Source organism: Euwallacea similis, chromosome 26 (genome assembly GCF_039881205.1).
Source record: "Euwallacea similis isolate ESF13 chromosome 26, ESF131.1, whole genome shotgun sequence".
Classification (NCBI taxonomy): domain Eukaryota; kingdom Metazoa; phylum Arthropoda; class Insecta; order Coleoptera; family Curculionidae; genus Euwallacea; species Euwallacea similis.
The window spans coordinates 2,132,445-2,146,824 of NC_089634.1; the positions used below are offsets into that span (position 1 = coordinate 2,132,445).

Below are 14,380 nucleotides of genomic sequence, written 5' to 3' on the forward strand. Positions count from 1 at the left end.
TAAAATAATTTATTAAATAGTAATATGTCCAATCAATCAAGATCATTTCAGTGATGTTTTATAATACATAACGGATTGAATAAATTTATTTGTCTGATATTATGTTAGGCCATTTGGTGATTGGGAGTGATATAGGGACTTTTTCTGCTTGAAAAAACATAGTGAAATAAAAAAGTTATATTTTCAACTTTGGATTTACATAAGGGGAAAAGTAATCAAACGAAACGAGTGAGGAAAGCAATTTTGTTAAATTATTTGGTAAAGTTCAGATAGACTTCCAACTATGCACTGAAAAGCTTGGCGGCCATTTTTTGAATACACCCTGTATTTTATTTAAATTTCTACATGTCTATATGAAAAATGAAGCGATACACAATGGAAGATTCCATAATATTAGACCCACCAAGTCGTGTGGGGATATATATGTATATTAATATAAAACACACATGTATTTTAAAAGGAGGAAATTCCCTTGGTTATCCAATCCCCATGGTTGGCCACAATTAAGGAATGAGTGTAGACACTTTTGAAATAAGAAATCATTTGACTTTGTTCATTATTTGAAAATGTCAATCAAAATTCCTCCATTTGCCCGTTCAGCGCGCGTTGAGTCTCAATTTTCATGGAAAAAATTATTATGTCTTGAGGCCGCATTGACATGGTTTGAAAATAAAAGGGTAGAGGAAGAGGGTAAAATAAAGGTTGAAAGATATTTGTCCCTCATCAAGTTTCATTTCGATCTAAAGTTTCAAGATTTTAGTATTTATATAGCCGTTAAAAAATCACCGAATATTACAAAAACGAATCTTATAAATATAGCGTATTGCGTGATTTTATCCTGTCCAGGTCAGACCAAAATAACCTTGTAAAAAATTCTATAAGTATACATGTCAAAATTCGCATAAAAAGTCAATTGGAATAGAAAATACATGAAATATATATCTTATCTCCTTCAAAAAACATCACAAAATCCCTTATACTACCAAAAAAATGTCATAAGACCTACTTTACCGCACGCCCCTTCCGCCGTCTATGATTTCGCTATGACTGCACCAAAATATGCCAACGACAAATTTGCTCTTGTTGAAATTCTTTCATGTCCATCCAATGAGCTAGTTCTTCAGCACCACTGGAATTTAAACCTAAACTAAACCATCCCACCATTTCCTTCTTTTTCGCCACTCCTTTGCGGTTATACACTGAGACCATTAGTGTCACATCAGCCAATTGAAACAGTGCCACCTAAAAGACAAAATCGAATTTGTTGTAGTATTGGAAAGACATAATAAAAATCTGTAGCGTATATTTGAAGTTGAGCAAAATATTTTAAGAAGAAACTCACTTGAAAAACGAATGTTTCCTTAAACAGTGGATTGGGTTGAGCCCTCCTAACAGTGGATTTGCTATGTGCTAGTTCCTGACCCGTACTGCTGACAAGATTCAGTTTCACGTAAGTATCCGGTGCTCTATTCAGAGCCAGATTTCTGCAAATGTTTGCAATGTAATACGAAATAAGAAGGTTTCGATTGAATCGAACCTAAAATGTGACCCCTTGACAACTTCGACGTTAAGCCTTCCAGTGATAGAATTATAGCATAATCCTAGAAGGAGTTCTGGTACTCCGCCATGATGCATTGAGTGGGTGGAACCCGTACTGTCCGACCTGGATAAACTCATCAGTTCTCCAGTACATCCGCTCAACTGAAAAAAACAAGACACATTTTTAGAATGTAAAAATTTACAAATAGAGGCCATAAATTGAAGTTATGATTCGAAGACAAGTAATCATTACTGTCATTACATACCGTGCTACGAGCAAGGACAAGGACATCGTAACACAAAAAGTCTAAAATAATCTAGCTAAGGGTGCAGACTTTGTCATGTCCATAATATTAAAAACGTTCTTGAAGTTGCCATTCAAGGAGGCTCGTTAAGACACTCAAAATCTCATCAAATACGGATGAACCTATACACCCTGTCTAACGAAAACAAGTCATTTGTACTAATAATTCTGAGACAACCGATATATTTTATGAACATATCTACTACGTAGAGTCGCCATAGTGCAGACTGTGCAGACTAGTACACTGATAAGAGAAGTTAGGAAATCAGTAGGTACCTCGTAGATGAGTTTATCACATACCGTAGTGTTGGATCGCGACTCCAAAGTTAGCCATAAATTATTCTCTAATTCCAAGTTGATATTTGCGAAACTAAGTAAGGTCTCGCCAATTAGTCTTTCTCGTCGCATGCGTTCACAGCCATATAGTCGCAGCCTGATTCCCATTGAATTTACATCCTCTGAAAGCATAATATGGAATGCATTTAATGGTTATGCTAGTCATTATTTATGAAGTTGATTTAGGTGGAGTTTTTCTACTGAAATTACTTAAAATTCGTGATTTCTTTATATTATCATTTACTGAACAAATTTCATTTCACGACATGTGCAAAGGGGAGGTAGATAGAAAAACATGAAGATTTCAAGGCTTACGACATTCATCTAATTCTTATAAGTACATATTAAATTTAAAATAGGATTTACAGAAGAACACAGCGAATTTACAGCGATGTACCGAGTGGCCTTGAAAATAGGTACGTGTTACTATAAAGCTTAAAACATAAATATAGTAAACAGACAATGCTTCATGGTGAACGCCTAAATATTTGAATAGTTATTTAACCAAGAAGTGTACTAACGAAGACGATTAATAATCGAAACGGTTTAACACGTGAGAGTATCAAGAGAGATTTAGAGTGATGAAGGTCGAGAGTTTTCAAATTTAAAGGGTTACCGATCCTTTTGGAAAAATCAATGCTTTACTGAAAAAGTTCTGCGCATTAAAAAAAACTACAAATTTATGAAATACGCAGGAAGAAGGATAATTAGTCAAAAAATAATAAATGTTCAGAAAACAACTTTAGTGTTAAAAACGTTGAAAAAGCTAGATAAAAAATGATTTTAGCTTTCAAAACATATTTTGATTCTGTTTATACATTATCTAACTAATTTATAAAGATTTTTTGCCATTAAATCCTTAATTTTTAGAGATATTACAATTAATATTGTATCAAAATTACATGGCATTACAAGGAAGAACAATGAGAATTTTTGTGAAATTTTTACTAAAGAAATATTCATTTTTACTTCATCATAAAACATTATTGCTTATTTATGTTTTAAATTGCACAAACATTTCTTTTACTCCTCACTGTAATGCTTTGAAAGCTATTGTGCGTTTTGACATTTTTTCTATGATAAGAAAATCATACCTAAAAAATAACTCTCACTGTTGTTTAATATTACCTACTCCTTCTTTACCTTTATACAAAAAGTCTGAGAGGTTGAATTCGCTAGTTGAATTAAGTTTCAATGATTTTTCAACAAGATCAACTGACTCTCACAAACTGTTATATGAAAAACGATTAAAAATGAACCTAGAATGTTCAATATCAACGCGTAATTCTTTTATTGAATTGGAAAGGCGCTTTTCTTTGTGTGTTTGTTGGAGATGTTTTGTGAATGTAGTACGTCAATTCAGGCAGAACGAGTCTCTGTTCTTGATTTTTGATTTATCAATCCAAAATCTTTGTCGCTCTGCATATAAGAGTGACCACGTACAGGAAAAGTAACTCGAACGAATTCTTACCTTCTTTCATAATGAACCACATAGTGGAGAAATTCAAAAATGGTGTAGTTTTTGTTTTATCTTCCACGTGAATCGCAGAAAATATGGAGGCGTTTGACGTTAATGGACAAATAGTTGTAGACAAAATAATACAAAAAATACAGTTTGTTGAAATAAGCATTAAACAAGTATAGCGATAATTGATGGCTATAGTACATGTCGTTGGTAGATATATTAGGAATTGACACATTTTTGGAATAATCCATTCATACCATAGGGTGTCTTCAGATGAAGTTAGCTAAATCATAAACAGACCAAATTTTTCATTTTTTGACAAATAGTCACTCTTCATAAAAGTTTTTGCTTGCTCTAAAAACACCGTTCATCTTGAGAAAAAATGATTTTCTTACATGGGAAGGTTAGAATCTTTCAAAACATTGTTTTAACTTAAGAGTAAACTGATACTATTTCTTATTTTTAAATAAACTGTTACTTGAAGAAGTTGCTTAGAATTATTTTAATAGTCAAAATACAAAATTTTATTTGTTTTTATTTTAAAATGTATAAATCACTCTTAAGCCAACGAAAATTGCTATTATGTAGGCAGGTAAGTACTTGTAAGTACCTAATTCGCAAGTTTCGACAGGTATTCTAAATATAACTGTCATCATTTAAAAAAATAAGTTGCTCTGACGCTTCTTTAATTATTATGCATAAATATTCACTTTACAGCATCGAATTTATTTGATTAAGTGCTACAGCATTGGTGATATTTATGATCATTATGCTATTGAAATATTCCACCAAAAATATCCTGAGGTATAAGTCAGTCGACAGATCTTAAAAAATTTCTACGAACATTTGATTGAACAGGTAATGTGAACAATGTAAAGAGACCAAGGAAAATCCATAATGAATATGATGCAGCGACGCTATTAGTTATTGACTCAGTGACACAGAATCCGAAGGTATCATTAAGGAAAAGGTCGGGTCAAATAAATATTACCAAGACGCATATTCATGAAGTTTTAAAAAAATAATAACTTTAAATCATACAGCCGAAAATTTTGCATACGCTAGAAGATGGCAATGACGTACATCAGTTGGATTTTTGTTTGGAAATTGGAAAAGAAATTCTGGAAGATATGCGAGTTTACAAAAATATTATTTTCACTCCTGAATGCACATTTAATACAAATATTGTAGCTGCACAAATTGTCGGCTTTGGTTACAAGGAAATCTAAATTTTATTATTACTTCACGAAGTCAGAAGTTCAAGAAAAGAAATATTTGTTACGCTATTCTTTACAATCAAATCATGGATCAATTTTTTTTTTCAAGAAAATCTTGATCAAAATTCATACTTAGAGATGTTAGACACTTTTTTCAGACTTAAATTTGAAAACAAAAATTTGGAATTCAGATACAACGCATATTATTAACAAGATGGATGTCTTGCTCAATTAACACTTTAAGTACTAAATTAGTTAGACAGGCATTTTCTTGAAAAGTGGAAAGCTAGGTTTTGGCCTATCTTGCCTATCTGTTGTATACCAGGTCGCCTAACCTCACAGCAGGTAATGTCTTCTTTTACAAACAACTACTACCACATAACGTCAATTAAAATAAAAGTATAATAATTGAAGCTGTGGCTGAAATAAATCAAGACATTATTCATTTTGGATACAAAAAATTCAAAACATTTTTGGAAAAATGCGTTGAAGGCGCTAGCTTTCAAGTGCAATAGGCCGTATCTATTCTTCTTAGTAGTAACAATTTCTTATTTCTTTAGTTAGGTTAAGAGTTATTTATCAATTTCTAAATAAAAACCATTGAAATTTTGGATTTTGACTATTAAAGTAATTCTAAGCAACTTCTTCAAGTAACATTCTGCTTAAAAATAAGAAATAGAGTTAGTTTACTCTTTAGCCAAAACCATATTTTGAAATATTCTGACGTCACCGTATAAGACACTAATTTTTTTCAGGATGAAAGATGTTTTTGGAACAAGCAAAAACTTTGATGAAGAGTAACTTTTTATCGAAAAACGCAAATCTTAGTCCATTTATGGTACAGGCAATCCCATCTGAGGACACCTAATATAGCTTCAAGTTCGATTTATTGTCTAGTAGATTTTTTTAATTACCGTTTTCTATTATAAAAAGTAATTGGTTTGGCAAGATGCAACTTTTCCTCCACCTCAATTTTTTTTATTTCATTTTCAAAACACTTTTTATCCAATTCATTTGCTTTAGAGAGATTCAATTCTGAATTTTTTTATAGAACTGTAATTTCATCATATTTGGAGTAAGTATCAGATCTTAGATATTCAAAACCAATGTTAAATCATTCGTTAAAAATCTCTTTATAACGGTTATGTGATATTTTAGCCTCTGAATGTTTAATCTTAAATAATTCATACATTTGTTTCATCTTTAGTTCTTCGGAAAAGCAAATTCTACTAGCTTTCGTTAAGCTAAAGTGAGCGAGTATACATTTAAATGAAGCAATATGTTCACATACTTTATTTAAGGTTTCATTTAACAGCTCGTGTGGTCTATTTTTATGCTAACTTCTTGAATCTTTCTTAAACGTTCCATTAATCTTTAAGCTGGTTTGTATCGATTATATTCTTCATACAATATATAAACATATTCAAAGACATAAATGCTTTATAATATTCCTGAGTGTCCCCGACGGTAATTTCATTGTTTTCTAAATTACATCGAACTCTATAGACATAAGAGGCGTCGTTGAATTTGAAAACTTCAATTTCATCATATCTATGTCTTCTTCTCGTAACATCCATTACTGTTATAAGTCCAGATAAGTAAGGGTTTTGATCATCCACTGTCTCTAATTAGTTAAAATTTTTAAGTATTTGTCGTCTATCTTCAACACTGATTTTAAGAAAGCACTTATAACGTTTGCATCAGCAGTCGAGTTCCGAAGCATTTCATGGCTTTGAATCTTTAATTTCTTTGTGATGTTGGATATTTTTCCATAGGCCTTACGTTTTTTTTCCATGGCGCAATACGTATAAATTGATACTGTAAACAACACACACGTGGGCGTCCCTTTAAAGACTGCACAACAATTAAAAGTAATAATAACAGGACAGGATAATGATACCACCACCTACTAGTTTTCTGAGTATGGAGACTTTTATTACTGTTTCGCGTTACTCGTGGATGTTCATCGTTTTTTGCGGATCAAAGTCGGAATTTTCCCGAGATTGTTATCATTATTTCCGTTTACCTTATAGCTAAAAGATGAAGCATATGAAAGGCTATATGAAACTGCAAAAACCTCACATTGCCATAAAAATGGATTCTCATCGTTTTTCCCGTGTGCTCTTCAAACAAAATCGCCTTATTCAGGACATAAAAAGAAAGCAGAAACTGATTTATCATTTAGAGCGATGTGGGGCAAGAGTTTTCAAACGTTTGATCAAAATTGTTACTCCTCAATTTGGAAATATCGGTGATTTGCTGAACAATTTCGATACATTGAAGAAAAATACAAATGCTGTGAAATATAGAGGCACGTTAAACATTTTTCCTATTCAAGTAACAAGCCGATATGTCTTATTCAGAGAATCAAAGAAATGGAGCATGAACAGATTTACATTTCCGTCTAAAATTTATGCATTTTCAAAAATTGCACGTCACAAATAAAATTTAGTTAAAAAAATTAATTCTTATTATAAATTTTCATTATTGTTATATAATAAAGGGTGATCATTAAGCATTGAAATATCAGAGGCATTTCTCGGATAAATTCATTTCTTATCTGGTAGTAGTAAAATGTTTAATGGTAAATAGTAAACGTTTATGGTTCACCGTCACCTACTAGGTTTTTTAATGATCATCCCCTATATTTACGTTTTTAATTTCATAGGTTTTATTCCTACGGTAACTGAGAAATTCCATCGGCCACTCGGCATACTGTAACTTCCATATTCATATGTAAAAGTCTTTTATCATTAAATTACTTTACAATGATCATAAACCGTAAACTCTACGCCTTTCACTTACCTGGGTTAACCCTATGTAAAAGAAAACTTTCCATAAATTGCGGGTTTTCCCCTGAGCGAATTTTGGTCTTGTGCTTCTGTTTCTTGCTTGGCAGTAATATTAAACGCACCTAAATCAGGACATCAAAATTGCTGAGTTACTTAGTAAAAGCATGCTATTAAAATGAACTTTCGCACCTGGGTATTAGTGGGTTGCCCACGATCCCTATGAGGAATGTCCCTTGCTTGTAGTACGTGTACGGTCATTTTCCTCATTGGTGCATCGTACAGCAAAGCAATTTCCACATAGCCACATCGATTACCCGATCGAACGATGCTGGAATCATTTTCTTGATCAATGAGCCTGTTTCCTTCTACTTCGCAAGATATTGTGATGGTTTCGTCGGGGGCGTCGATGGCACGTTCATCGCAGTCGGTATTCATTACTACAATACACTGGAAACAAAACTCGGTGAGCAAATGAAAATGTAAATCAGACTTTCATTCATAATTCAAACATTTGATTGACACTGACGAGCACTATGCGTTATGGTATCTTTTTTTCTTACATCTCTGTTGTTGTTGGCATTATGTTGGTGAATATCGGTAGCACTAAGAATCTCTTCATAAGTATGATTGTCGATTCTAGTCTCCCGGAGGTCTGCGGTTCTGCAAATAAAAACTCATATACTTCAAAACCAATAACCAATGATTTATTTTTTTATTACGCATGCATTACAATCGATGATTATAGCACGTCGCAGCGTGCATAAAACAGTTTTTATGATGCACGTATGGTTAAACGAAAGTGGACTCGTATTAACAATAATTTTCCTTTTGTATAAGATAATCGATTATTTTTCTGAGCAATTTAATCAATCAATCTAGGACGAACTTATACGTGTTGAGAAAATACCAATATAAAAATTGAATATTATTTGAGGACAAATACTGATGATAAAAAATGAAAACACACTGTGCATTGACATGAAATTAAACTTAACACACTGTTGGCAAACTGTTTTCGATTATTTAAGACTTACTTATGTAAAACCTGATTAATTTCAGCAGTAACCTTCGTTGAAGGTGGCAACTTATGCTTCTCTCCCACGGAGCTGGTAGTGGAACTGCAGCAGGAACTATTGCTACTTAGCCCCACTCTACCCTTTTCCACTAACGATATGAGGTCCTGCCTCGCTGGCAGAAACTGATTGGGCCCTAATGAAACTACATCGGAGTTGTGCCTGCTGCGCGAACAACCCATTTCTGATTCTGAACTAGAGTCTCCGCCATCGAAAGTGAAGGTTTTCACTGAGAGAAATACGAGTAAAAAAATATATGAATAATCTGGTCATTCGCGTTTTATCACATGAAACCATTTTTCCACACGCACTTATATGATCACACAGAATTTAGACTAAACTATGGAATAAGCATGGAGCGCAAGTAAAATCTGGGAACTCGGTAATACACCGGGGAGCAAAAGTGGGAAAACGCGTCAATTAATATGTTTTTAAAAATATTTTATTTCTAAAATTCCCCCCTATATAATATCCCCCCGTAGATACTCACCCAATTTACTCCTTGATGAGTGAGATGTGATATTGGTGATGTGCGACACTAAAGGATTGGGTACCACCCTAGAAGCTACTGGAGGACATGCCTCATCACAACAATTTAGACTCACTGCTCTTACTGTACCCCATCCCCAGCCCTTGTTTTTTACATAGAGGAGGATTACCAGCATTATGGCACCTAATCCAGCAAACGCGGCCAGAAATGTACCATCTTTGCCTGAAATACCATAATAAAAAAAACTGCATGATTAATTTCTTAGTTGACAACGGGAATAATAGTTATACAGTTGCGCTTTGGCGAAACTTAATATTTTAATTGATACGTAATTTTACGCAGATAGCAACAAATTACGGAAACCACATCGATAGTAACCTTTAAGCCACAACCACCCTATTTCTCTCCAACACGTGGCCTTTGGATATTGATCGGCAGAATATGTGTCACGTTGCTTCGCACCGTTGTTTTATTGAATCATGAGTTGGTTAAATTAAATCGCTTGTGGCTTGACACTTGTTTAACCAACGAGTGTATTAACGACAGGGAATTAGTAACCGAAATGTTTCATCGCTTTGCGGGTGTAGCGATCGCGCTAACAGAAGTCAAAATTATTTATCACTCACTAAACTACGAGTTAGTTCCAACATTTATCAGCCGACTGCATTTAAAAAGATCTAAATTCTATTAAATTATTACTTGTCAAGATGGTAAAAATTATTGGCGCCATAGGCCGCATAAATCCAATTACGACGCTCTCAAAATTACTATTAAAGAAAAATACTATCTGAATTATGCCATTAATGAATAATTTAGTATGCATCAAAGACACGTGTTAATAATCAGTCGACTAAAAAAAGAAACTTAATCAGTGTCTCTTTTGGTGAGGGTCGTTTAACTGCACCCTGCGAGTGCTCTCATCGGGGTGTGCGACAACTGAAAGCTCAGTGCGTCCCACTTTATATTTGCTTAATTCGGGAAATCACAAAGGGGGATTCGCCTTAAAAAAAACGTACATATCAATGAATATAACATGATTAAACAAAAATTGTCGTAAATAATACAAAACTGTCTGAAGTGTGTACCTCGTGAATGAAAACCGGGATCATTGCAGTAAACGGGAAAATCGATAAGTTCACGGCAACCTGTGTGACCTGAAGGACGTTTGTCGCTGAGAGGCGGGATTTACTTTTACAAATTCATAGTAATACGCTGAATAATAGCTATTGAAATTGAATGTTTTGTAAGATTTAAACGCGTTACTTTTCAATTTTGAAGCCAAACGTGATATAGTCAGGGGTTTTCGTTATTTGTTGCCTTCCATGCCCGGCTACACATTAATGAAGGCTTTTGAGATCGCTCTAAGTTTCATCACGACCCTGTAAAACCTGGCGTTAGCAACAGCAAACACCTGTTGGAAAGTAGCAAATGTTAGGGGGAGAAATTCGCTATATTAATTGGGAAATGGATCAGAGTATTATGCTTGTTTGGCCTGACTTATATCTTTATACCTTAAATGTACTTGTTGAGTTCGAGACACTTGGAATGTGAAAAGTTTTTATTTCTTTTCACACCCTGTAAAAAATGTCTCAAAAATTAGAAATAAACTCTAGTAGAACCACCCTTTATTTTTAACTGAACAAATTTTCAAACGGTTCAATTAACATTTTGTGAATTTATTGAGAATTTTCAGAAGCTTATTTTTCTTCCGATCTTTAAATTGAATTAATTCGAAACCTGCTAAAAAAATTTCCTATGTTATAATGACCAAAAATACTTATAATTACAAGCAGAATTAGTATCCCTAACAAAATATAGGGTATTTCATTAAAAAAAAACAGTCTCGCCACGGTTTTCTAGACCATCCTGTAACTTCAAAAATATTAAAAACTAAAAATCCATGAAAAACTGAATAACTTTTATGTTAAACTTTTTTTTTAATCCTTACAGTTTTTGAGATCAGGTAGTGAACCATCTTACGTGGACCACTCTGTACGTTTAGTTACGATATGACAGTCAAGGAATGCTAATGATTTATCGGTTGGCGGTGGATGCGAATTTGTAGTATTCTCCTGAATACTTATTTAAGAAGCTTAGAAATGTACCCTTTTTTCTTACGGTTACCATATGGTTACGCTAGGACGTATTATTTAACAAATTTTCTCGTAATATAAAATTCGCAATTAGTGCAAAAGTTTTACATTGCAAGAGGCACTCGAAATTGCATACAGCATTGATGTGAACACTGTTTTCAGTGAACCTCCTAACCGAAAAAATTGTCAAAAAGGCAAAAATTTGTACTGACGGACAAAGGTAACGAGGATAACGGTGGATCAATTGGTAACTTAGCGGAATCAAAACTGCGAGCTGAAGTAAAGGTGAAACTTATAAGAAAAACGATAAATGTGTAACGAACTCTGAACCTGCTTCAATTCCATCCAAGGAATTTTGTCTGGTGATATTCATAGAAGATGTCCTATTGCAGTACCATTCGGAATATGTTGGACTTTCATTAGTTCAGCTATTTGAGAAGTTGTTTTAGCATAAAAATTCTTACCAAAAGGGTAAAAACACTAGATACAGGTTGCCAGATGGTTTTGAATGAATCGTTTGATATTTTTTTATGGAATAAGTTGAAATAGTTCAACAAAAATTCAATAATTTGAGCAAAAGTTGTAAATTTGCCGAACGAGGAACGTTCAATAGAAACTGATAGTGATTACTGAAGTACTGAAGACAATAAATTTTCATTGGATCGGTATTGATTCATCCGTTTTTCCCCGATTGACAAAAGAAGTAATTGGGTGGAAAAATAGCAAATGACACAAATCTGAAAGCATAAATTCTCACTTTAATGCCTAAGCAGAAAAAGTGCTTTCTTCGTAAATTAATTCACGGCGAAATTGTTAATGAAAAAGAGGCTTTACATACGTAAATTAATTAATGAAGCGACTTCACGAAGAAATCCTTGAATAAATTATCATCGTAATGCCTATTAATAATGCGGATACGCAATTCGCCTTCTTTAGCGTCAGGGAGCATTTTCTGGAAAGTAGGTCACAACGGCCATTCATATTGCAGTGATACGTGAATATGGTGCAGGACAAAGCGCTGATGACACCGATTAGATTTATGTACCTTCACACAAGCGAAGTACGTTGGCCTAGCTACGCATTAGTTAGGACACTGTGCCAAACATACACCTTGTCCTTTTTTAATTTTAGGAATAACACAGAATCACTCAAACACAAAGAGAAACTATTTCTATTCATTACCTGTAATCGGACTATAGTCTGAAATGAGGACCATCCTTATCTATGCTGGGCATCCAAAATCAAGTTCCCATGATCTAAATTCTTATTCAAAAAAGTAGCACAAACACTGATCAGCACTTTCTAACACCAAACCGCGAACGAAAAATAGGTAGGAAGTTTAAAAAAACTGGATTACTGTCACACTAGAAGCAGTACTTGTTTGATTCACTAAAACATTTAAATGTGCTACTTACTGAAAGGACAACCGTACTTAGTTCTATAAATTTTGCGGACACTATCGAAAACATTTTGTGATCGGAGCCGCGTTAGAGTCCTGCGCGGAAAGCAAAAACCAACAGCTGGACGCCTGCGTAAGGGCGAAAGGTCCTTGCAAGGACTTTCCCCTGCTACGTGCGTTTATTTCCGCAGGATCCGGTGAACAATGATAGTTGGTGCGGAAAGCGATAAAAAGGGATGACTGAGTGGCTAATGGCATGTCGATTTATGAATGTGCGAGAATTTCCCCAGCAAAGAGTGTCGATTTAAGGTTCAATTTTTGGGGATTCCAGAATTTTAAACAATGTTAATAATAACTAGTAACAATAATACAAATCACTGAATTAAATCAGGATCCCCTACATTAATAGCAGACAGTTACACGACTAAAGAGTGACAAGGCAATCTCGCTTCATTTTCCCTTCAACCATTGTATTGGGGCATTTCCAAATGTATACTGTGCGACTCTAAATTGTCCTCCCTGTTAAGTTCTTAACGAATTATTATTAAAAAAAAATTAAAAAACAGCATTAAATAGGACAAAAATATTATCTTTCGACATTTGTTAATTTTTTTAAATATTGCTTACGTCACCGATAGGGCAAAAAGCCTATTTTTTTAAATCGAAATATGGGTCAGGAAACACCTCAAAATAAAAGTCTTTCAAACCTACATTCAATGGTGTATTCCGATTAAAAATCTTTCGATTAGTTTATGAGACAAATAGCTATAAATTTGGTAAAAAATTTAATACAAACTCAATTAAATAGTACATAAACAGTGGAAAAACTTGTTTGTTAATAGGAAATTGGTTGGTTTTCAATTTTGTGCTCATAAACAGGTTTTGGCTATTTTTATTTATTTATTTGTTCTTTCTTTTTTAACCAAAGACTGTTTGCGAGCACAAAATTGAAAACTAACCATTCTCCTATCAATAAACAAGTTTTTTTATCATTTACATACTAATTAACTAAATTTGTATTTCATTTGTTACCAAATTTATGGCTGTTTTTCTGAAAAACTAATAGATAGATTTCTAATTGCAATACATCATTAAATGTAATTTTGAAAAACCTTTAATTTGAGGTGTCATTTCATTCATATTTCGATTTTAAAAAATAAGCTTTTTGCCCTACCAGTGACGTAAGCAATATTTATAAAAAAATAAACAAATATCAAAAGATAGAATTTTTTGCCATATTTAATGTTACTTATGAAAGTAAAAAAAATTATAAAGTGTCAAAAAGTGGGGGGGTATTTAGAGCCGCACGATATTATTACATGCAGATTGATTCATTAACAATGAGGCAACCGTAAGCTAGAGCTACTACAAGTCAAATGGTAACGAATGGATTAAATATGCTTTATCCGAAAATGTATAGTTTTGGATATACATATATAGGGTGTTGAAAATTGAAATTTTAATTCATTTTTTTGCCATTATTCTAAAAATATCTAGATTAGACACTTGAAAATTGGTAAAGTTATGCTTTTTTTAAGTGACGAATAAGATACGTTCTGCAACATCAATCTTGTTGGATTATCAATATCTTTAGTGATACACAACAGCAATAACGCATTCCCGATATTATTATGATGACTCAGTACATATTATCAGGAACACCGCCAGGGCC

At 33.4% G+C, this 14,380-nt stretch overlaps 1 protein-coding gene across 1 annotated transcript; it reads right to left on the bottom strand.

Annotated features, from left to right (window-relative positions):
- Window positions 1–655: 655 nt before the first annotated feature.
- Window positions 656–12,797, bottom strand: Syt14 (Synaptotagmin 14). The gene is made up of 10 exons (XM_066402476.1): window positions 12,492–12,797; window positions 9,217–9,438; window positions 8,688–8,955; window positions 8,214–8,313; window positions 7,843–8,100; window positions 7,667–7,775; window positions 2,144–2,301; window positions 1,538–1,701; window positions 1,343–1,484; window positions 656–1,242 (listed from the first exon to the last, which is right to left on the bottom strand). Exons 1-10 carry the CDS (start codon window positions 12,523–12,525, stop codon window positions 1,042–1,044), a joined length of 1,656 nt encoding a protein of 551 aa, XP_066258573.1. The 5' UTR covers window positions 12,526–12,797; the 3' UTR covers window positions 656–1,041.
- Window positions 12,798–14,380: the final 1,583 nt, after the last annotated feature.

Excerpts from the sequence above, each read along its gene's own strand:
- Syt14 (XM_066402476.1), bottom strand. The coding sequence starts at position 12,525 with ATGGTCCTCATTTCAGACTATAGTCCGATTACAG. Across the intron at positions 2,302-7,666 it reads TTTACATAGGGTTAACCCAG|AGGATGTAAATTCAATGGGA; the intron begins GTAAGTGAAAGG and ends TTATGCTTTCAG. Across the intron at positions 1,243-1,342 it reads AGGAAACATTCGTTTTTCAA|GTGGCACTGTTTCAATTGGC; the intron begins GTGAGTTTCTTC and ends TTTGTCTTTTAG.